General features: G+C 42.1%; 1 protein-coding gene across 5 annotated transcripts in view; it reads right to left on the bottom strand.

Moving 5' to 3' along the window:
• Positions 1 to 21,585, bottom strand: part of birc6 (baculoviral IAP repeat containing 6) — a 134,951-nt gene extending 113,366 nt beyond the window's left edge. For all 5 annotated transcript variants that reach the window (XM_051422552.1, XM_051422585.1, XM_051422560.1 and 2 more), the window contains exons 1-13: positions 21,144 to 21,585; positions 15,038 to 15,219; positions 11,625 to 11,762; positions 9,174 to 9,367; positions 8,371 to 8,482; positions 8,022 to 8,104; positions 7,525 to 7,750; positions 7,217 to 7,386; positions 4,400 to 4,458; positions 2,572 to 4,227; positions 1,914 to 2,063; positions 1,563 to 1,788; positions 388 to 548 (exon numbers count right to left, since the gene is read on the bottom strand). In XM_051422552.1, the coding sequence (XP_051278512.1) occupies positions 388 to 548; positions 1,563 to 1,788; positions 1,914 to 2,063; positions 2,572 to 4,227; positions 4,400 to 4,458; positions 7,217 to 7,386; positions 7,525 to 7,750; positions 8,022 to 8,104; positions 8,371 to 8,482; positions 9,174 to 9,367; positions 11,625 to 11,762; positions 15,038 to 15,219; positions 21,144 to 21,354 (3,568 nt within the window). In that variant the 5' untranslated portion in view covers positions 21,355 to 21,585. The remainder of the gene's footprint in view (positions 1 to 387; positions 549 to 1,562; positions 1,789 to 1,913; positions 2,064 to 2,571; positions 4,228 to 4,399; positions 4,459 to 7,216; positions 7,387 to 7,524; positions 7,751 to 8,021; positions 8,105 to 8,370; positions 8,483 to 9,173; positions 9,368 to 11,624; positions 11,763 to 15,037; positions 15,220 to 21,143) is intronic.
• Positions 21,586 to 23,367: the final 1,782 nt, after the last annotated feature.

The raw sequence follows: 23,367 nt of genomic DNA, 5'->3' as shown, positions 1-23,367 counted from the left end.
AAAATATCAGTCTACCAACATGGATGTATGTGTACCCAGTACAGTATTGGTAAATGTTAAATGGGCCTGTACTTGTATAGCGCCTTTCTACTCTTCCGACCACTCAAAGCGCTTTTACACTACATGCCACACTTTCACACACATTCACTCAGCGATGGCAAAGCCCATCGAAGAGAAACATTGCACATTGCACAGTGTCAGGGGTTGAGTATCTTGCTCAAGGATACTTCGACATGTGGCAGGAGGAGCCGGGGATCGAACCAACAACCTTCCGATTAGTGGACGACCCGCTCTTCCTCTGAGCCACAGTATTAAGTATTAAGATTAGTATTAAAATTTGTGGTAAAAAATATTTTATAAAGAACAATCTCAAAGCCCTGTCCTCACCGCTGACTTTGCCCAGCCCAGGTGCTTTGTTCTTCAGCAGAGTGACCTGGATCTGAGGAATGTTGACGATGTTGGCATTCAGGACAAACTTGAAGTCCACATGGCCCACCATGCAGGCCTTGGGCAGCACCAGCTCAAACACATGCTCGTCCCAGCTGGAGCTGCAGAGAGAGACATGTCATATAGAAAGTGATGCGCCAAACACAGATACTGTAACTATATATACTTCCTGTAGAATTCAGTGAATGGACTAGGATGATTCAAGATGTGTGTGGAACAGTAAGAGGCCCCAGATGAAATATAAGACCTTACAACTGCCTAGGTTAGCAGCAACTAAGTGGAAAGATTCTGAAGGAATGCAATTTGCCTGCAGTCTATATTGAGCAACCGCAAACAGGATAATAATCTGGATAAACAAAATAAACCAATGGACCAAGGTATCCCTTAGGGTATGGTTAAGTTCCTGCAAAAGGGGTCACTTTGAAAAGCAATGACACTGAGATGGATGGGATACGAAGCAGAGTTTAAGGCTTCTTATATTGAAATACAGTTTAGGCAGAGTGTGCAGCACTATAACTGCTGATAATGAATTAGACTTTTCCTAAATACATATAACCTTAAATAAAAGATTTCTCCAATATCCCCAGGTTAGAGATTACTTTAGTCAAGAAATTAAACAAAAGAGGAAGGTGCCCTTCACCTTAAACCGTGTGTTGGATTTAGTGGCATCTAGCGGGAAAGTTGCAGATTGCAACCAACTGAAATCACTCGGTTTAAGTAAGTGTGTAGGAAAAACTATGGTGGTTGCTAAACTTAAGGCCCTGTGTAGAGCCATTGTTTTATTTGTATGTTTTGGGCTACTGTAGAAACGTGGCAGACTCCGAAGAAAAGGACCCACTCGCTCTGCAGCTAATTCTAAGGTAACAAAAACCCAACAATTATTTTCAGGTAATAATTATAATAATACACTAATGAAACTAAACTAACTTAACTACTTAAACTAACTTAACTAAAAATATTATATTCCATTTTTGACAATAGATCTTCCTAAATGTTACACACTGGACCTTAAAGACTATAATATGATTAATGTGTAAAATATTACGTGTGTGCCTATAAGATCCCATTACATATGATGCTGACAATATCAAATATAAGTAACAATATAAAACTACCTGTCACTCTGAAGCTTCCAGGTGCGGGTGTGTTGGGCTGCATCTCCATGGTGCTGCTGGTGAAGGTGCTGTGGGTGGCGTCGCTGCTGCTGCTCTTGCTGAACCTCCACCCAGCATGGCGGCACTGTGGCCGAGAAGCGAGGAGTCAACGTCTCGAATCGTGTCAGCTCCACCAGAGACATCAGGCTCTCTGTGGTCAGCGGTTGGTCCGTCAGGAGGTCCACTCCTGCACAAAGGCAAGGTTGGGGACAATTGTGGGATATCAGATCAATAGGATCACAGAGAGGCCAGAGTGTCCATACTGTTAAACCCAACGGGGAGAATTAATGACTGATCTTGTGTCAGGTCTACCTGTAATCCCGGGGCTAGAGGGGTTAGAGGAGGGCTTGGCCCCCTCAAGGAGCAGTTCAGCCCCTTTAGAAAGGGGGCCATCAATAAACATGTCTCCATCGTCTAGATCGTCACACACACCTCCAATTTGAAGGAAATGAAGTTCTCCACCTGCAGAGGAAAGCAGACACAAAATGAATACCAACAAATTCTTTCATGTTAATTTCAACGCAAACCTCGAGAACCTAAGAACTGCTGTATGTTCTCAAGAATCGCTCATCCGGACAACTTCACACTCGCACTGCAGTATATTCTCTACCTGCACCACCGCATTGTGTGTGTATATATATATATATAGAATTATGTAAACTTAGTCAGCATAGATGAGAAAACAGGCCTTCTACTGCAGATATTAAAACTTTCTGACAGAAGTACAATTATTTTTAAATTAATACATAGGAATTAATGAGCTGAGATAGAGGATTATTTCATGGGATTAATGACAATAAGAAAAATATAGAAGCCCTATCCTTTAAATAAAAAAAAATATATAATACAACTAATAAGTTTTCAATGAAAGGGCCTTATTATTATTATTATTAGTGAGTTAACACAATGCATAAAAGAAAAGGAAGTAACCCCCCCCCCCCCACACACACACACACAAAGGAAAACTCACCTTTGGTACATGCACAAAGGCGGTCGGTCCCAGAGCAATAGGTAACTGAGACAAAGGGGTCCGTCTCCTCTGCTGACCCCTCCTTCTTAGGTGGCTCCACTTTGGCCAGGACCTCCAATGTGGACAGGTCCAGTATCATAATGTATCCGGCCCGTGTGGTCACCACAAGGTGACCCAGGCCTGCCACCTCTAACCGCTTGCACTCTTTGTGACTCGATGCAGGGGTGGAGGGACTGGTGATAGTAGCGCTGCTGGTTGTGGCTGCTCCACATGCTAGGACAGTTCCAGAACTAACAGAGCCAGCAGGGCACATTCCAAACCCAGATGAGCCAGTTTTTGACCCAGAGGGGAGAGCCTCCTCAGGAGCCTCTTCACTGTCATCCTCCCTGCTATCAAGCAAATCTGAAGGAAGCAATATAAGAGAGGTGATGGCATCACAAGGGTCCCAGATCTTCTGCACCTTGATGGGTTCCTCGTCCAAGGTGACTATACGGGTGGAGTAGTTGAGCTTGTACAGTGCAAGATAGCCTCCACTACCACCACTCGGGGACCTCTGCTGATGCTGGTCTCCTGGCGGCAAGATCAGGGGAGTCTGAGGCGGTGAGCCCCCTGGGTGGTGGCCTTCCACCCCATTGGCCACTGGGTGTAGGGGGTCTCCTTTACGCTGGCTGCACAGGGCAGAGTGCAGGCGGTTTAGATTGTTCAGAGCCTCTACTTGGTTTGTAGCGCTCACAGATTCAGCCCCGCATGGCTGCAGGCCGACCAGAAGGTGCACACCATCGCAGCAGGGTGTGATAGAGTCCACATAAAGATTCTCCTCTTCTAGCTGTTTGGGCAGCCTCAAGCACTGCACCAGCGCTCCAGGTCGAGGCGGGGTGGAGACTGTCGCAGCAGCTAGTGTGCTCCATTTGTCCACATGGCCATCTAACCCTGCCAGATTAGTGGCTGCATCGGCAAACTGCTGAATGTAAGTGATGGGAGGATCCTGAAGAAGAAGCTGCTCATGTGTGTCAAACTCCATCTCTATAATCTGTGGCACAGTGAAGCCCTCCTCGTGGAGCCCCTTGCTCATTAGGTTGTTCATTTGAGCGAACACCTGCCCTGAGGACTTGTCATCCACCTCTCTGATACTGTACAGCAGGAGCACGGGTATAGTCCTGCGCACAGCTGGCAGAGAAGAGGGGCTTGGATGTTGGGAACCTGCTAAATTAGAGAAGCCCTGATCCTGGGCTGCAGTCTGGGGATTGCACGTCTCTATCTCCATGGGGCCCTGGTCCTGTAGAGGCCCAGGATGGAAGGGCTCAGGGCCCTGAGTCCTTAGGGGACCATCCGTGGTCCTGCGTGTTGTAGCTGTGGCTGTGGGTGGGGGTCCAGCCATGGGGGTGCTGGATGCTGAGCGGTAGCTGAGCAGGCCTCCGGCCAGAAGGCTAGGGAAAGGAATGTTGTGATGGTCAGAGACCTTGTCCTTTGCTTTGGCCTGGCTGTGGGCCTTGGCTTGGTTCAATGAGGGGTTGGCACCCAGCTCCTCCAGGTCCTTGACCGTGTCCTCCAGAACACTGGCCACCACCTCCCACTGGAGCTTCTCTGGCTGCTGGAGCACACTCAGCGCCGTCACCCCAAGGCTCACATCCATGTTCTCCCACTGAGATTGCTGGCCTGAAACAGAATCAAAAGAAGAGGTCTGAGGTTTTTCCTGTCCAATAATGGAAAATGCTATTTTAATGAGGCTGGAAGCTGAACATGAAGAGAAAAAGAGATGAGATATGGTTCATTCAGGGCACCACCAGCACCAGGAAATGACTAAGAGTGACAGTTCAAGTCTTCATACCTGTTACTGACTCTGATCGGGAATGCTCATCACTGTCTGAATCCTCCAACTGGTCATCACTGGAAGAGAAGAAGTGGTTAAAAAACTATGACACATTAACAGAGAGCTGTGACTCACTGACTGACACACACAAGATTCCTACAGAGTGGCTGTGTCACAGTATGCGGCCCCTCCCTCTCAAGTCATCCACACTGGTGTTGCCATTGTTGTTGTTATTGTTTTTTGTCAAAAGATCATTTGGTGGCATGAGTTATCCACTGACTGTTTCAGGTGATAAATGTAAGCAGTACTTATAATGGCTTCCCTGCATTTTCTTTATTTTAATTTCATTGTTTTTAGTAGAGGAAATATGGGGTACTGCTCAACTCTCATCAGCTGGTTAAGAGTTGACAATAGTGACAAGTAGGCCTGCAGTAGGCCGACGTCATCGACGCCAAAAATATGTTGACGTCAAATTTTTGCGTCGACGCTTCGCCACAGCTCAACACACACACGTGGGAGACCAAAACATTGCAGAATGGAGGAAAAAACAGCAACCTCTACACAGAATTCCCAATAAAAGCCCCAATAAAAGAAAAAGTCCTAAAAAAACAGCTCGCCCTAAATCATCGAAGGAATGGGAATACTTCAAATTTAGTCCCAAACGTAAAGGTGTCGTTATTTGCGCCCTTTGCTGTTGTGGTATGCCAACTCCATTTTGCAATGTGGGAGCATCTGGGGCGGAGGCGCCCCGTTGTCGCTCGTGGAGGAGACGGTGGCAGGTGAGTGCTGGTGTTGCAGGGCTCCAGAGTGCGACCAAAATTTTTAAGAGTGCGACTAATAATTTTTCTAGGTCGCACTGGTGCACCTGACGCTGCCCGGGTGAAAACATAAATTTATTTCGCAAGCGCACCATCTCTCCTGTTCTCCTGTGACCGAACTCTCACACTCATGTGGTAGGATCATATCGTGTTCTAAACCAATAAGAGACAGAGCTCGGGCGGGTCTTTGCCTCTGATTGGCTGTGGTCCTGTTCACTGCGCTAAGTTGTGTATGTTTAAGCCCCGGTCCTTCGGCGACAGCATCAGACTCGGAACCAGAGGAGGAGACAACCGAGTCTGGGATAGAGCCCGGCTCTGAGACCCAAATTAAAAAGGTCAAAATATATTCCTTCAGACAGGACTGGCTGAAACAATTTCCCTGGCTGAGGTACAACAAAGGACGTAACGCAATGCACTGCGTGTACAGTCAGGAGTGCAGTCAGAATATGGCCGGAAATAGTGCATTCGTGAGCGGGTCAACAACGTTTCGTATCAAAACTTTAAAAAAACATAACATGTCTAAAAAACACACGATATGCCGTGACAAGTGTGTAGAGAAAGTGCCCCCTCTCCCAGCTGCATTTCAGCAGCAGGTAGTAGTAATCAGGTCCTCTTTTATTTGGAAATGTTTTATTTTGCTTATTGTTTTAGTTTGACATGTTCAATTTCAGCTCAGTGAAGCACCTTAAACACTTTATTTTTCTTTTTATATATAATTGTGCTTCAAATAAAGACAAGCATTTCTCTACACCTTATTCATGTTTAAAATTCATTCACATTATATAAAAGTTATGGAGAGCGATAAAAAGGTGACCTTATGGTGTTAAAGGCGACGCAATGAAAAATTTGGGTGTACCTACATTTTGTGCTGGTGCACCTAAAAAAAAAAAAAGTTAGGCGCACCAGTGCAACCAATGCAAAAAGTTAGTCTGGAGTCCTGTGTTGGCTGGGTTGGTTTCATGTTTGTGTGGTGTGTTGTGTGGCTTGGGCTCTGCGCACTTCAGTGGTGCTGGCTGGCTGTCTTGGCTCTCCGTGCGGTTTGTTCGTGCTGGGTTGGTGGCTAACGTTAACGTTGGCTAGCTACTGGCGCCTAGACAGTTGTGTTTGGCTAACGTTAGTTATCATCTAATGTTTGCTTGAATGGTAGCTGGCTTATGGCTGCAGAACACAGCTATCTATAGTAGCTAACGTTGGCTGGCGTGGGCTTTTGCTGCTGGCCTGCCGCGGGCGGGCTGCGCGGAGCTCGGGCTGAACGGCGCGCTGCACGGGCATGAGATTGATTTGGCCAGCGTTGGTGCTTGCTTGTTGTGGTCTCTTTCGAGAATGGCAAAGGGGTGCCTCCGTTTCAGAGAGAGAGCTAAGATGTGTTGATTAGCCTAGCACCACCAAAGTGCACAGCTGCTAGATCTAGCTAACGGTAGCAAGAAGATTGCAGTAGCTTTTAACGTCATCTGTCTAACGTTAGCTAACTCACGTTAATTGTCCAATTAGTGGTTAGATTAATCAATAAAATAATCGCCCGATTAATTGTTTAATAAATCATCGTTTACCCCCAGCCCTAGTGACAAGCCAACACCCCAGTAGTGAATATTACAGTAGAAAGGAATTTTTCAAATTTTTCACCATCAAAAATTTACTTGTCCTGACCAAGAAACACTCTGGCACGTAACCAGTTTTTTTACACTGAAGTTTAGTTCAGTTTAGTTTAGTTTAGTTTACCTGTGATACTTTCTATGCTGTGAACCATGGTTTACATGTTGCCTCAGCAACCTCGGCCTCAAGGATTTGTTGTTATGTGGCACCTTCAGGTTGTTTGCATTATTTGTGTTCTTCTGGATTTCAAATGGAAGTATATCCCAGTAAAGTGTGGATCGGTAGACAACACTGCGCAGGCTCTAGTCAATATAGACTGGCTGTGGAGAGTGCTAAGGGGCTTACTGTGAGAAACTGTGTGTATGCTTGTGGGAGTTGATGTGAGTGTATACATACTTTATGTGAATTTGTGTGTGTGTTTCACCTGTCTCCCTCTAGCTTGGGCAGGTCAGAGCAGGAGGACGACTCCTCGAGCCAGGCAAGAGTTGGTCTCCGGGACTCAGTGAGTGTCTGCTGGCTCTGCTCGCCACCACACAATATCAGCTGCCTGAGGATGGCTGGGTCGTATGGATTGATGTCAAACTTCAAGTGCACCTGTTCAGCACATAATCACACACTCTTTAATCTGAGGTCAATACTTTCAAAAAATGTATTGAATGACACCACCATCTCCGAAGGTGAAACACAGGACAGACCATACCATCTCATGCATTCACAGTTTCATGTTCTGACCTTCATCATTTTGGAGACATCCCAGATGCAGATCTTGCCCCTTTTGGTGGCAGCCGCAAGGAACTGTGGGCAGCTACCGAAGCCATAGCAGGCGATCTTGTCCGAACTGTCAGGGCTGTTGGGAAACTGGGCAGGACTGGTCGCCAGTGTCACCGACAGTGGCACGTTCTGTGTGTGTTCGCCCTTCACAAATGGACAATTGGGAGAATGTCGCTCGTGTTCGGACCTGAGGAGTAGTGAAGAAACGTTATGCATCATTGATAGTAATAGTCAACTGTTCTCCAGTCCAAAATGTTTTTACCAAATGTTTTCAACCTCCTTGCCTTTATTTGCACCCAGAACAACAACTGTTCTGGGTGTAAATGTTTTCATTTGAATGGACTTGCACTGATTCTCACATAGGTCTGCACCTCTGCGTGTGCTCCAAAAGTAAAATTGGGGCATGACTGATATGTCATAGTAGCACAATTAATGCATCGTTAATGATCTCCACTCACCACGGCTCATCTGTAGGTTCCCAACAGACCAGGCACACACTGCAGGTAAAACACATGGCTCTGTCATCCCCTGTTGAGGCAGGCTGTAGAAAGATCAGTGAAGATTACAAACACTTACCAAGCTGCAATTCCCACTGTCCACATTTATCCTGGAGAGTTTGGACAGCAGGAGTAAAAATATAGCTAACACATCCAGCATTGATATTACACTATTGTACATTTTAAGTTGTTGCTAATAATTAACATTTATTGTTCCTTCACACAGACACTGATGATGCATTGGGTTGTTGGCATTACAACAACGTTTTAAGAAGAGCTGTCTCCATGGTTACATTCTCTCAGTACCTACCTGGTGGTAAAATCCTGCTTGAGCCATTGGATCAGGCTGAGCCCACCTGTACCCAGCATGTGGCCACGATGTAAATGTCTCCCTTCTGTTGGCCTCACTGTACATCAAAGATCTGTAGAGAATATCACATTTTAGAAAAATGCCCAGTATTCTGCATGCTAGTCTGGAATGTATTTTTTTTTTTAATTCTGTACTAGACTGTGAAATCTTTGTCAAATGCATGTTGTGTATCATAGATAACATATCCATATACCCATCAGGAACCATAAAAAGGTCAAGAGTCATTTTCATGGGCATCTAGTGGTGAAGTTGGTAAATGGACCTGTACTTGTATAGCGCATTTCTAGTCTTCCAACCACACAGAAGCGCTTTTACACTACATGACACATTTGCTCAGCGATGGCAAAGCCCATCGAACGGAAACTAACTCATTCACATTCATTCAGACACGCACAGCATCGGGAGCAATTCAGGGTTCAGTATCTTGCTCAAGGATACTTTGACATGTGGTAGGAGGAGCCGGGGATCGAAACAACAACCTTCCGATTAGTGGACGACCCGCTCTGCCTCTGAACCACAGAGCAGAGCCCTCAGAGTTGCAGATTGCAACCATTTGAATACAGCTCAGACCCAATCTAGAGCCAGAATTTGGCTTGTTCGTTATGGGCTACTGTAGCAACACAGTGGTTCAACATCACAGACTCCCATTGTAGATAAAAACGTCTCATTCTAAAAGGTAACGAAAACACACCGGACCTTTAACTGTTTTATTGTTTGGTTGTTTGCTTCTTCTGCTTGCTCACCTATCTACAGAGCGGCCGGGGCCAACCCCAAGCTCAGGCCTGGCGCTTGACAAGAGGTAGGAGAGCCTGTCCATGATGGATGAGGCCACAGACAAGGCAGCTACGTTCTGGTTGATCTTCTTCAGCTCATTGACGATGGCGCTGGCCACTAGCTTCAGCACGTGGTGGGGAAGATGGAAGGTCACTGTTGCCCACTGAAAGAAGGGAGGCGAAGTAAAAGGTCAGAGAGAGAAGAGAGATGGATTAAAACAGTGAAGGACCATACATCTAGTTGTCGCTTTTTTAACCAGGCACACGCTGATTTCAGTACATGATGTTAGTGTTAGCTTCAAGAAAGAACCATATTTATAACCCCCCCTGGTGACACATTCAGACAAACACTAACACCGGAGAACTGCAGCTGCTGGTAGCAACTCTTTTTGTATTGATAGATGATACAAAAGTCCAGAAGACAAATTTAATTAATTAATTTCTTTCTTTGTACATTAGCTAGTACTGAATACTGGCACTTGTTTTTTGTCCACCTGAGTGTCCTTACTTCTTACTGTGTAACGGTACTTCCTGGTCTAGGTATTCACACCTAAACACCCCATAGATGTATTATCGACTAAACACCCACATAACTTGATTTTTTTACCCACCAGCAGGGTGCAAACCCAGTTTTAGGTGTGAAAGATTCTGGGTTAGTGGAAACAGAAAGTAAAAAGGGACAAAAAGATCTACATATTAAAGAGCAATAGGGGTGTAAAGTATGCAAAACTATCCTTTCAACCAGGACACAAGGTGACTGTTACATGTAGTTGGAACAGCATCAAGGAAATGGTACTGGACAGTGGCACAGCCACCAGAAGCAGCATCAGTCTTTGTCCTGCAGTAGACTACTACCAGATAGAAGAAAGCTTCAATTGACTATGACTATGACACACTGTGTATACACAGTAGGTCATGTTAACACTGAGCATGGAGTTTACTATACACTGCATTGTGTGAACTTGATCATCTAGTGTATCCTGTTGGTCCGGGCATCAATAACACATCATTATTCAGGATATTACACGAAGAAAATACAGTCAAGTCCTTTCAACTTTCAACAAATTTGTTTAATAATAATTTGAGTTCATTAGGCACAACTGAATATGTGAAGGAAAAAAGATGCCTACCTAACAGATATGAGAAGGTTGCTTTGTGTGTAACTCAGTCTTGCTCACTGGGAGGTCAGCCAGGTTGTTTTGCACATCAAATGTAACCTAGTCAATAATGACTCTGGCAGTTTGGAAAGCAGGGTGGGAATGAAGGTGCTTTGTTGCATAAGTAACAGTGCTAGCTGGCAATGCCAACAGGAAGACATGGACAAGACGCCCTCCCTCCTAAAAGAGACTAAAAGACCTATGTCTGCTGTTGGTCAAGAAGTAGCTCCAAAGTGTAACTGCTCCTTAAACCACAGTTTCCCCTTTTTACATTTCTATTCGTAGATATGTGAAACAAAGAGTTTGTGAAAGGAAAAGGTGTACAATTTTGTCACTTTTGATCAAGTTTTAATAGCTTATTCCCCTACTGCTTTCATAGCCAAGCTGTAGTGGCTACTCTGTACTGGCAAAACATTAATCTTGTCACAATTAACTGCAACAAGTACACACTGTATGCAGCTACAGTTAAGTCAGTAAGCATTATGAGAGTTCTGAGTTGTCTCTGTCCTCCCTCCCTCACATTGGATTTTAAAGGACTCAGTAACCATAAACTCCAAGTGCTGACTTCCAACTTGAGGGTGACTCTTTACTCACTACTCACTTCATCAGACTGGTAGGCCATCAATCACAGAGTTTCAGGAAAGGTATTTCACCTAGTGACTAGCCATGGTAAGATCCTGATAGTAAAAGACAGAACGATTGCTTTCTTTTTCTGTGCTTAATTTTCCAAATACAGACCAATTGTTGGAGTTTTCATTTTGACTTAGGAAGATGGTATATGAAGATATACTTTTCTTTTTTCACTCTATGTTTACACACACAGAGGCCTGAAATACAATCATGCACACATAAGGCTTATAGATATACAAATGCAGTTTTCCGGGAGTTATTATCAGTGTCAACAATAATGAAACATGATCTAAAAAACTTTAAGACAGAACAGCTAATTAGGCAGAAGACCCTAACCTATATTGAATGCTTTTCTTACTTTGCCCAAACACTGTTAGAGAAGCAACAGCACAGAGGGACGACACAAAAATCAAAAGGCAAAGTAACCAGTATACTCTGAATGACCCCAAAGTGCTAGGGCATTTCCTTAACTGGCTTCTCTTACGTGATGTTCTCACGTGACATCCCACATGCTGAACCATTGGTCATGACTCTAACAGCCAAATTAAAAATCCTCAATATGTCACGATTCCACAAACAGTAAACCTCTATTCATACAGGATGGAACAATAAAACAAAAGGCTGGCAGACTAACCTTGGCTACTTTGTGATTGGCTGCCGTCTCATGTGAGGTATTCTTCAGGCCTTCTTTGAGCTGGGTGATGAAGAGTTCATAGCCCTCTGTGTTGGAAACGTCAATCTTTTCCTGACAGGCTGACAGCAACTGCTGGGCCTGGAAACACACTCATACATATTAGTTCTTGAACCAGTTCCGTTCAGTTAACAATAAATAATCTTCTTATTAGGAATCAAACTGCGTGCTGTGTCAACTGTCTGTAGTTGAATAGGGTTGGGCCTACGTTACTGTATTTTTTTGTGTAATGATGGCACTTGGAGGCACTTCTGAGGTGGTAAGCATTGTAAAAAGTCTGAGGAAAACTGGATTATAAGTGCCCAAGTCAGACATTGGCACTACCTTCATAACAAAAGTTTGATGGTTGATGCATGATAATGGTTATCGTGGTATCTGTGAGTGGGGGGGACATAATAGGCAGCAAATTAACATTTAGTCCTCAAAGTTGATGTGTTAGAAGCAGGAAAAATGGGCAGTGTGAGGATTTGAGCGACTTTGATAGGTGAAGTGGAGTGAAGGCTCGCCCATGTGGTCTGATCCAACAGATGACCTACTCAAACTGAAACAGTTAATGCTGGTTCTGATAAAAAGGTGTCAGAACACACAGTGCATCAGTTTGTTGCGAATGGGGCTGCAGAACATTCTGACCACTAGGTTGCCCAGGTGGTCACAATGTTATGGCTTAACAGTGTAACTGTTAAAGCATAGGTTGAAAGTAGTTTTGCTTGCTGTAATTACACACTGGCCATTAAAAGATCCCTTCCTTATGCACTTTTTGATAGGAGACAACTCTCCTTCTGTGCAAAAACATTTCACAGTTCACAACATCACACAATTCCCCCTACTATCCTTCCACTGCAGCTCAACAGGAAAACACATTTTGTGGAAACAAAGAAGGAATTTTATACCAAAAAGACTAGTGACTCAGACATCAGATAAATATTAGAATACATTTTTGTACACAACAATGTCAATAGATTTTGTCCTCCATCACTTACACTGAAAGCAATCAGGAAGGCATTTTTCTTAACTGGCTGGTATGAAGAAGAAGAATATTCACAACAAAGAAAACCTGTTTTAAAGTTTACAAGTATTGTTTTTAAAATTGTGAACCTATCCTTCAAATGCATTTTCTTCCTCATCATAGGCATTATGTGCCTTTTTTACAGATTTGCCGTGCACCTTAATTTGTTCAGCACTTTGTTCAACGCTGGTTATTTTAAATGTGCTATATAAATAAATTTGATTTGATTTGATTACATTTTTACTGCATTTTGTTGTCGCATTGCTACGTTTCTTAGCATGTTACTGTCACTAATGCGGGAAAATTGTTTGAAACTGGCAGGAGCAAAGTCTACTGTGTTACTTTGATCTCATGTTTAAAACTCCACAGGGTACCTTAGAAGTCAAGTATTGACTTCCCCTATGAAAGCACACCTTCATGTGTCTTTCATTAATGCATGTTACTAACTTCACTTCTTCCCCGGAGTTCTTGTGCTTTCTCGTCTCGCAGGTTCTCAGATCCTGGTGGTGCCTCCTGCCATGGTCCTGCTTGATTCTCACTAATATTATTGATATTATTATTATTATTACAATTATTATTATTCATCATCCCCCATCGTTGTCGCTATTATCATCATCATCATTTTCTTCATCATCGTCAGTCATTTCTATTAGTATAGTTCGGTCTAGACCTGCTCTATTTGAAAAGTGTCCTGAGATAACTTCTGTTATGAATTGACGCTATGCTCAAACTTCTGAAAGCAGCCAATCACAGAAAGCCAATTTGTAAATCAAAAGTTGATAAAAGAAGGGACAATAAAAAGTTGGGTTGTAAAAGTCACATTACCCAGATAGATTAGGATTATATTTCACATGTAGTTTAATGAATCAATGAAGTTTAATGAAGTATTTGACGTTGCTCATTCATATTCCTCGATTACTATTTTCATGTGATTATACACTAATGAAAACACACCTATCCCAATTAATTTAATCAATAAATCCTCCTAAATGTGACACACTGGAGCTTGAACTGGTGAACAAGCCTTAAATCTCATTTAAAGTATGACATGAAAATCGGTTGATCTTAAGAGATGAAAGCAGATGAGTTGTCAGTTCAAATGGAAGCAAGTTGAACTGTCATTTTTAAGTAATCAAAGCACTTGAAATGATAGTTGAAGTGGAAGCTGGAGATACAGTTGATGCTTTAGTTGATATGCAAATATGGACAGCCGTTGGTGTGTCATTAGAAGTGTAATCACACAACTTTATTGCATCTGTGACGCGTTTGGGCTCCACAATCCATGCATCTTCAAATTCAACCAAGAGCATTTCAGAAGCAAAGTGTCTTCATGTCAGCATGTTGCCTGCTCAACATTGTTTACTTGTGTGTTTTGTGTTAAAAAATGATACAAAACTGTGTGTATCTCCACTTCAAATCTCCTCTAACCTGCCTCTGACTGACTGTCTTCTGGCCTGCTGCCACAATGTTGATGTATTGTGAAATCTCACCCCGAGTCTGCACGCAGTATTTTATTTTGAAAATCGACCTGATTCTGTATGCTTTTACAGTGTCTGACTTCCTGCCAGTGCAATCTGCTCTGTGCGTCTTGGCGCAAGAAGGTCGTGGCTTCCCTCAGAAATAGACCAGCGGCGTATTCTCAGCAGAGAGAGGCTTTTAGGACATGCTGCAGCACTCCTGGTGGGATTTTGAGCATCAGCGAGAACGGGCGTGATCAGTTCCAGCAACCGCGGCGGAACTGGAACGTGGTGCAGCTGTGCACCGTGGAATATGGGGGTAAGCACTGAAAGTAGTCAAAGTACTGACAACTGTTGAAGAGTAAGACATTAAAGCAATTCCATTTTTAGTTGTTGTTAAAGTAATAAATTAGTTGATGTGTAACATTAAAATAAGTAGAAAAGCAAACAACACATTTGGTTAAACTGTATACGATCAAACATGAGTCACAGTCACTAATCAGAGGATTTCTCTGAAGCTGTGCTGTGTGCTTTACACCACTGCTGGATTCATGCTGGGCTCTGTACTTTTAAACTTTAATATTATTTCTGCAGTTATCAACATAGAGTAGTTGAGCATGAGGAAGGCTAGTGTGATTCTGAGGTAATCTGTGGGAGTAGTTACACAACAAATGTTCACCTGCTGAACCACCGTTCAAAAATTTTAACCAGCCTTTCATATTCACACAAGGTGCAGCTTATTCTGACCAGGAGCTAATACTGTGATTGAGGAACAAAAGGCTTAGTATAAACACACCTACCTAGGCCAAACACAACAACTGGTGTGATATATGAGGTGGCAACAGCCATCTCTGTAAGGTCTTTGAACAGTGAAATATGTAGTCCTGTCTTACCTCTGTGACTGGCAGCTCAAGCTGAACCATGTCCTCAGGCTTGGCCACCGGAGGCTGGAGGGCCGTGTCTAGAAGCAAGATGCCGTTCAGGTCCTTCCTGCATCCCACTGCATAGTCGTCCACAAAAAGCACCTTGTCCACTGCAGGAAAGTACTGACACCTGACACGTCCACCAGGTTTAGCTGTGACAGGAGCAGAGGACAGCACAGTGTGAGAAGGTTTGAAGGAGAAAGGCTGGAAGCAAGGTCCAGAGTAAATACATTTTATCTTGGTGCAGCATCGTTTGGAGATGATAATACGGGGAAACCGCACCATGATCAATCTACCATTTTGTGCCAAACATTTGTTCTGACAAACAAGTCTGACTGGCCACCGCTGACACTGATCATTTGACAAACTATCTATGAAACTGTAGAACTGAAAACAGATCTATTTACCAGCAGTTTTTGCTCATTTGCTGCATTCCCTAAGTAGTGATTAATTAATGGCTTCACTAAAGTATGACATGTGTTTATCTATGTGCTGTAATTTAAACAGTGTCATGTTTGTACACATTAAGCTTCATCTTCCTGACTACAACTCACTGAGCAATCTCCATTTGGTCTATTGGCCTAAATGGGTGGTGATGGGGGCTATTTCTAACATCATTGTCTTTAATCACAAATCTCCTCACCTTGCTTTTCCTTCTCTTTTCCACACAAACACACACCTACAGCTCAGTCACTCTCTCCACACACACCAGTTTCCCTAGCCCCGCCTCTTTCAGTTTGTCTCTTGCTATATATATATATATATATATATATATATATATATAGACACACAGTAGTATGGTTTATAAAGTTGCCCAAAAAACGCAATTCCGTTTTCACAACAGCAGGGGAGTGTGTTGTTAATGGTGTGGCCTATCAAAACCAACGTGATACCGAATGAGATCGGCACCAAAAGGTGTGTTCACTGTTGCTTTACCTGCGTGCTTGTAAAATAAACATGGTTATTTTCAAATGTATGCTCATCGAGACACAACAGTCTCTCAGTGGTTTGTGCAGTGGTTTGGACTTGTGCTTCTGATAGCTGTAGAAGTACCAAATGACTGCAATCTGACCCAATGATGAACAGCAGTGCCACGGCTAGGTGCTAGCTACACTCCCCCACAGACACAAGGGAGACCTATGCTGCATTCACATGGATTCAGGCAAACGGTAGACAGTAAACCAGATATCATGCTAGTGGATGAGAGCATAAGGCAGGCCATCTGCCTGAATCCACGTGGATGCAGCATCAGCTTCTTTGCTGCTAGCTTAGCTATAACACAAGTACCACAAAGAAACTTTTACAAATGGCTGTGACTGTAAAAGCTCCAGCAGATCTGTGTTTCCTGACAGCAGCTGCTCACGGCTTAGCTCTGACTTCCTGCTCTCTGGCTATAGCAGCACAATATGGTAAAAAATGATATTCTGATAATGTTTTGATTAATTGTGCAGCCTATGTATGGCTGTTTCTGCTACACTTCTTTCATCCACATCACACACACTACACAGCCATGAGACCACACCCCCTGTACTTTGCAGTCCTCTGCTACATTTCTTACCTTTGCTGGGAGGGAGGGAGCTTGCAGAATCTGGGTGTGGAATTACACTTTAGACAGTAGACACCCACTACTGTCTCATTTGTGCTCTGGTGGTTCTATCGTTTGCCAGCATTAATACTGAACAATGAAAAGAGCATCTCTCAAAATGTGAACGTTTATTATCTCTTATTACCGTACTGTTGAAAACTGCTAACTTCGTACTTGCAGTGATTGATTTAGGGCTCTCCCTAAAGAATGTACAAACTGCCCCTCACCAAAGAACACACCAGTTTCTAAATGTGCCAAATGTGTACCAAGTAAAGAGCAGAGATGGTCTGTTACACCAAACTGCATATCACACTAACGGAAAATGTCCTGGATATAAACTATATAAATATATATATATCTGATTGAATAGAAGAAGAAGAAGTTTTTTATACACACACACACAGACGCATGTAAGTATTAAAATAACCAAAAGGAAAATGGATTGATTTGAGTTCACTGATAATGGTGGGCGCTGTAATGAATGATGAAAACATCCAGAAGGCATTCATGAGCAGAATTTATAATCCAAATAACTTTTTATTACCTTATCTGTGTAGAGTGTAAATCACTGGCTGCTGAACATATGAAGTTAATATTAAAGTGATTTGATGAGGCACAATTCTCTCAAACTTTACAAAAGCTTGTTTCCACTTGAAAAATTTAGCAATACCCATGTTTTACCATGTTTAGCCAAAATAAATGGTACATGTTTGCTACATTAGAGTTGCAGTAATTTGTGATTATTATTATATGTTTAGGAAAGTACACCTTATAGAAATGATTAGTTTTCCTGTACAAAAAAACATAATAATTGTAATAGTGTGCATCTTTTTAGGGTATTCTCTTCACCAGATCTGATAGCAGACTGCCCAGGTAATCCTCAGGGCCATACTCTACATTTCATTTAATTTCAAAAATGTTGTATTTTTCTATTTAAATTTTTTTCAGTTATTTGTCAGTGATAGGGATTCACAGATCGATCTGCCGCTGATTGTCATGAGCTGATATTTAGTAAAAATATGCGATTTCTATTGTGTATATGACCACAAACCACAAAACTAACTAGATTACGGTAGTTTGAGGAAAAAAGAGGAGGGGGACAGAAACCGAAGGCAGCGAGGCTCTGTGCTCCAGTGATGACAGTGATTAAGTCTGCTTGGTGTCACTGTTACATGCTAACTAACCGGAAGAACCTCACCCCCACAATTATTAGTATATCAATTATTCACCCCCATTGTGAAGATTTTTTTCCCCCCTTACATGGAAATGCCTACACGTGAACGTACAATGAACCCAAAACATACTATCCAGACTTGCTAAAGTTGAAAGGGCATTCCGGTTTTTAAAATAGCAAAACTATATCAAAACATCAGTTTAAAAACTCTCACACAACTTGTGCAGTATAATCCAAGTCTCATTTATTTAGTTGTATGCTCAGTACTTCTAAAACATCTTGTCAGTGAAATTTTTGGCAGAAAGTCCTTTCTAGTACTAGATTTGTAGTTAAACACTCTCCGACCAGGACTCAGATTCTGGGGACGACAAAGACATAGCAGTTTCATACGGGGGGAGGAGAGCTGTGAAACGGCAGAGGAGTGAGTTTGTTGTTTGAGTTAATTTGTAAGTAACTGTTAACATTACGTTATCTATTGTGTTGATATGTCAATATTTGTAAGTTATTTATTGTTTTGAACAACGTGACTTGGGTGATGTCATACTGTGTAATAAAGGAATTAAATGTTCAGTCTACTTGCTGGTTGTTCTAACACATTCAGAATCATTACCGCTTTTCCTTATTACAAGTGTTAAAAATGTATTACTTAAATTAATATCATAAATGTGCAACAACTAGTCAAATAACAGCTGGAACTAACGACTACTAGAAGACTAATCTTTTGTCAGAGTGCAAGTTAGTTTCTGTTGTGAATGTGTGTGGAAGTGTAAAAAGCGCTTTGAGTGGTCAGAAGACTAGAAAGGCACTATACAAGTACAGGTCCATTTACCAAGTACATATGCAATTTGTTAGTGATATTATAACAAAGTGCTGCTTTTCTCTAATGCAGTCATTTGTTACTTGAGTGTTGCTGGACTGAGTGGAATACTGATTATCTGTATTAACGTTAGCTGCTCTGCTTTGTGAGTATGATCAGTAGTGGAACTTCAGTCACATTCAACGGACAGTAAACTTTCAATGTTTGACGGATTTCCATCTGTTGGGTTATTTTGGAATATGAACTTGGTGGGCGTAGCAGAAACGCAATGAGGAGTAAATATACCAAGAGGGCTGTGATCATAATGTTATGTATACAATGTAAATTCTACAACAACAAAAAAAAACTGGGAACCTTTCAATCACCCAAACATCATGTCAGGCTTCTTCCATTCTGTGTCTGGTTGTCATCCTCTATTGAGTCTCACACTGAACAATACAGACAGCAAGGCGTTGTTGCTTGCCACTCTTTTCCCCAAAATGAGCATTAAAACTGATCTGGATCCATCCAGAGAAGGTTCAACTGTGCTGACACAACCAACAGACATTTGACAGTGATAGTTCTAATACGAGGGCCGACTTGAAAACTGTTAGACTTTGCTGAAAACGATCTGACATTAAAGTAATCTGTAACTGAAGCTAATGCAGGGAGGCTTCAAGATTGTTTGTTTAATCTCTCCCTTTCACAAGGTGTAGTGTCACTTTTATGTATGGATGCACCAATTTAACAGCCGGTATTGTCCTTGTTGAATGACATCAGCCTATCTGCAAATAATGGCATTCACCAATATCAGTTCCAACTACATTAATCAGTCAGGCGATTAATCAGACCAATTATTTGCCATTTTGAGACAATCGGCATTGGCCGATGGCTGCACTTAACAAAAAATGTCTATACATATATAGGCAGCCATGTCAGTGTGGCTGCTGTGGAACAATGTTAGTGCACCCCTTTGTGAGTTTTGGAAAGGTGCTTAAGAAGCTGGTTTCAAGTCCTGTACTATAATTCTCATGCATCCTGCGGTAAACAAGAGAATAGAATTATACATGACTTTTCTCTGTTTTGATATTGGCATTATATATATTGACCATCGGTCGCCCTGCTCTCTAAATATTGGCATCTGCCATTGAAACACCTATATTGGTCGACCACTATTTCCAACGTGGATACTGGAGAAATAATCACATACATTTTCCAGTACTGGCACCAATTGCACGCAAATACCAATGTGAATCAATAACAACAAAAATACATCAGCATCGTATTTATGTGAGCGATTGTGTGTGCAGTAATACCGTTTACAGTCAACACCATCATTAAGAAAAGCTAGAGTACTGGCTCTGGAGGGAGTCTCATTCCGCTCCAGAGTGACTATAGAAAATGGTTTGGACAACAGGTGCTAACAAACAATAGTTTACTTTGTGTTTAAATATATTACTTATATTACTGTTAAATGATAAAAGTCAGAGGGAAAGCTGCTCCAGAAATACTGACATCCATCATCAGACTGGCATCATTTATGATGTAAACAAATGGTAACAATAACCTGCTGCCTACAGGACACCCAAACCAAGTGTGTTCATGCAGATCTCATTCACAAACACTGTGACACGTGCTAGCATGTGTAAACAAAGCAGAGGACAATAATCAACACTGCAGTCACCAGGTGAGCGTGGAGTACAGCTTGAGAAAGTCATTTGTAATTCCTGTTGAAACTTTGTGTGCAATGTCCTGTCAGCGCTTTGTGACAGGACATTGTGTGCTCTCGTGCAGCACCAACAAGACAAGTGTCAGGCTGGGTATTTGACTCAGGTAGCTAACGTTAGGTTGTTCAGGCAAGCAAACATAGCCCCATCACACAAATTCTGCAACATCAAGTCACTCTGCTCTCAGCATCATACCAATGCCTCCAAATGACTGACAGTGCGCACCATAGGTTGTATAGTTAAGGAGCTAAAGAGCCGCTGGCTAGCTTAGTGGCTATCACAGTAATACACATTTACATATTGTACTTAGTTGTCTATCACTAAGCAATAGTATGTGTGTTACTTCAGGTGTCCCTGATATGATTTGTGCTTCTGACGGCATATCGTGACTGACCACCTGAATGACAGAAACTGACAGGGACGGTTGCCCGGCTAACTAGCGTTGTGCTAAGTTAACTAACGTTAGCTAGCTATTAGCTTGCACGGTTGATATTTCATGTTGCATTAATGTGGTAAACAGTAGCAAACATTGGCGGTCAGGAGGCACACGTTTAAATTGGACCACAAACAGATCAACGTCCAAATAATGTGTTTTTGAAGAACATGCTACATGAATCTGTGTTTGCCAAATAATATAACTAGGCCCAAAGATAACTGCTAGGAAGAGCTAACGTTAGCTAGCTGAGGGTACAACTCATCCTGTGTCGTGTTTAGTGTCTGTTGACAATCAGAGGTTGGTTTGTCAGAACAGAAAGTGTTAGTGTCAGGGCTTGATAGAGGGCACCGGTGCCTACCGTGCAGCGCTGAAGCCTGGAGAATGGCCCCCGAAGTACCGTCAATGACTTTGATACTGCCGCGGCTGGTAACGGCCAAGATAGCGTTGAGGGCCGGGTGGTAGGAAAGGCTTCGGAGGCCCTCCTCGTCGCAACGCAGGCAACCGTCTCTCAGTACAATCCAGTCTGAGGATGTGGACGAGCCGGAGCCCGGCGAGGCCGCGGCCGCCATCTTTCCTTATTTTCCCCTTCCCTTCCCTTCTCGGGTTTGTAAGGATCCGATGATACACGTAATTCTGCTAAATCTATAGGACTAACTCCGAAATATCGCTCCTCTGCCACTGCTGACTCCTTCTGTGGCTTCTTCTCCTCCGCCCGTTACCGCAGCAGTGGCTATTCACCATCAGCGCTGAGGAAGTCCAGGCTGGGCTCTCTGTCAGTTACACGATAGGTAGACGGAGCTAGCGTATCTCTGTGCCAACTCCCGCGTTAACACCCGGAGCAAACGAGAACAACGGATGGACAAAATAATAGGAACACCAAAACAGCGCTGCAACAAATAATGACAAGTAACAAAATGCAAGGTTTATTTCCTTGTGCCCAGATGTATACACAGTTTAAGCAGTCCAATTAAATATCAGTACAAACTACTACCTCAAGCTTTACCACACAGTTGAGTCAAAACACATTCCACATATTAGAGCCTTACAGATTAAGACTAATATTGGAATGGATTGAATGTGTTCCCGTTTCATGTCTTCTAGGACTGCAACTTCCGGAAGCGTATAGCTGCCACTTTAAAAATAAGAACAGATTAGTATCACGTTATAACGTGAAAACGATTATTATTATACCAAGATGTTTTTCACGTCATATAACGGAAAAAACATTGTTTGTTTTTGTTAAACAATAAGTTGTGTACTACTGCGATCTACTGATCCGCTTTTTTGTGAAACGTTTAAGTTATCACGTTATAACAGTATAAGTTATAAGAACGAGTATAATGAGAACTATTTTATGTAATAACAAGACAGATAGCATATTGTAACGAGAAAAGTTTCTTGTTATCTTTTTTGTGATAAGTTTGTATGTTGTAATAACACGAAAATATCTTGTTATAATGTAGAAAAAACACTAGAAAATAAACTTTTCATACTATAATGTGACAATGAGGGTTTTTTGTGTGAAACATTTTGTAACAATTACCATATTATACCAATATAAGTTATGCAAGAAAGAGTCTTATGTAAAACCTTTGATGTTTTAACAAGATAAATACTATAAAATTGTAAAATTGTTATCTTTCTTGGGATAGGGTTGAGGTTAGGGTTAGGGTTGTTATAACATGAAAATATCTTGTTATAATGTAAAAAAAACACCTTGTTATAACAATAAACGTTTGCTTTATAATCTTTATAATTTTCTTGTTCTGATGTGGCAGTAATACGTGTCTATATAAAACAGGAAAATTGACACAAACGATAAAAAAAAGTCATTTAGTGGTCCAATAAGCAATACAACAGTAAATATTTCAACAACACTAAAAACTGCAGAACATCCTCCCACACACCCACAGAAATTCAAAGAAAGAATAACTCAGTAATTCAATATTAAGTGGGAGAGGAGAAGCCCATCACATGACTATGAATGACTGCTTGCAAAAAATACTCGTATGGTACACTTATAGTACTTATCAGTAGACCCCCTAAGAGTCGGTATTACTTTCTCTAACTGCAAAAACTGCATTCAATCTCTTATCCAATGAGTGTATGTCCACTTCCACTTAAGAGAGATCAACAATCAGAGACATAAAGGCAACAGTATTTCATTTATATTTTTTAAGATTATCTTCTTCTCCAAATATTGCAGGCTATGTAGATATTTGAGAGGGATCTCACACCCCTTTAAGATAATTTTGAATTTGTCTTTACAGTACTCACAGAGTGGGGGGCAAGTCCAAAAACTGTATATCTGAGTAACCACACCTTTTTACATGGATTTATCATTTTTATTTGGTGGATGAGGGAACTGGACCAGATAACTTCAAGCTAAGTTTCAGATGTGTCAGCATCTAAAAAACAGGTTGTTAGTAAAATGATGATGAAAGGAATCCCCCCCCCCCACAGTCATATTAATACTCACATTCCTCGAGGCACAGGCCGAGGAGGTGGAGTAGCAGCCATATATGAATCGAGCGTTTTAATGGACCCTAAACCTAAACTAAATTATAATTCATTTGAAAGCC

The sequence above is a fragment of the Dicentrarchus labrax genome, unplaced genomic scaffold (assembly GCF_905237075.1).
Source record: "Dicentrarchus labrax unplaced genomic scaffold, dlabrax2021, whole genome shotgun sequence".
NCBI lineage: Eukaryota > Metazoa > Chordata > Actinopteri > Moronidae > Dicentrarchus > Dicentrarchus labrax.
This window is presented reverse-complemented; position numbering and strand designations above follow the sequence as displayed.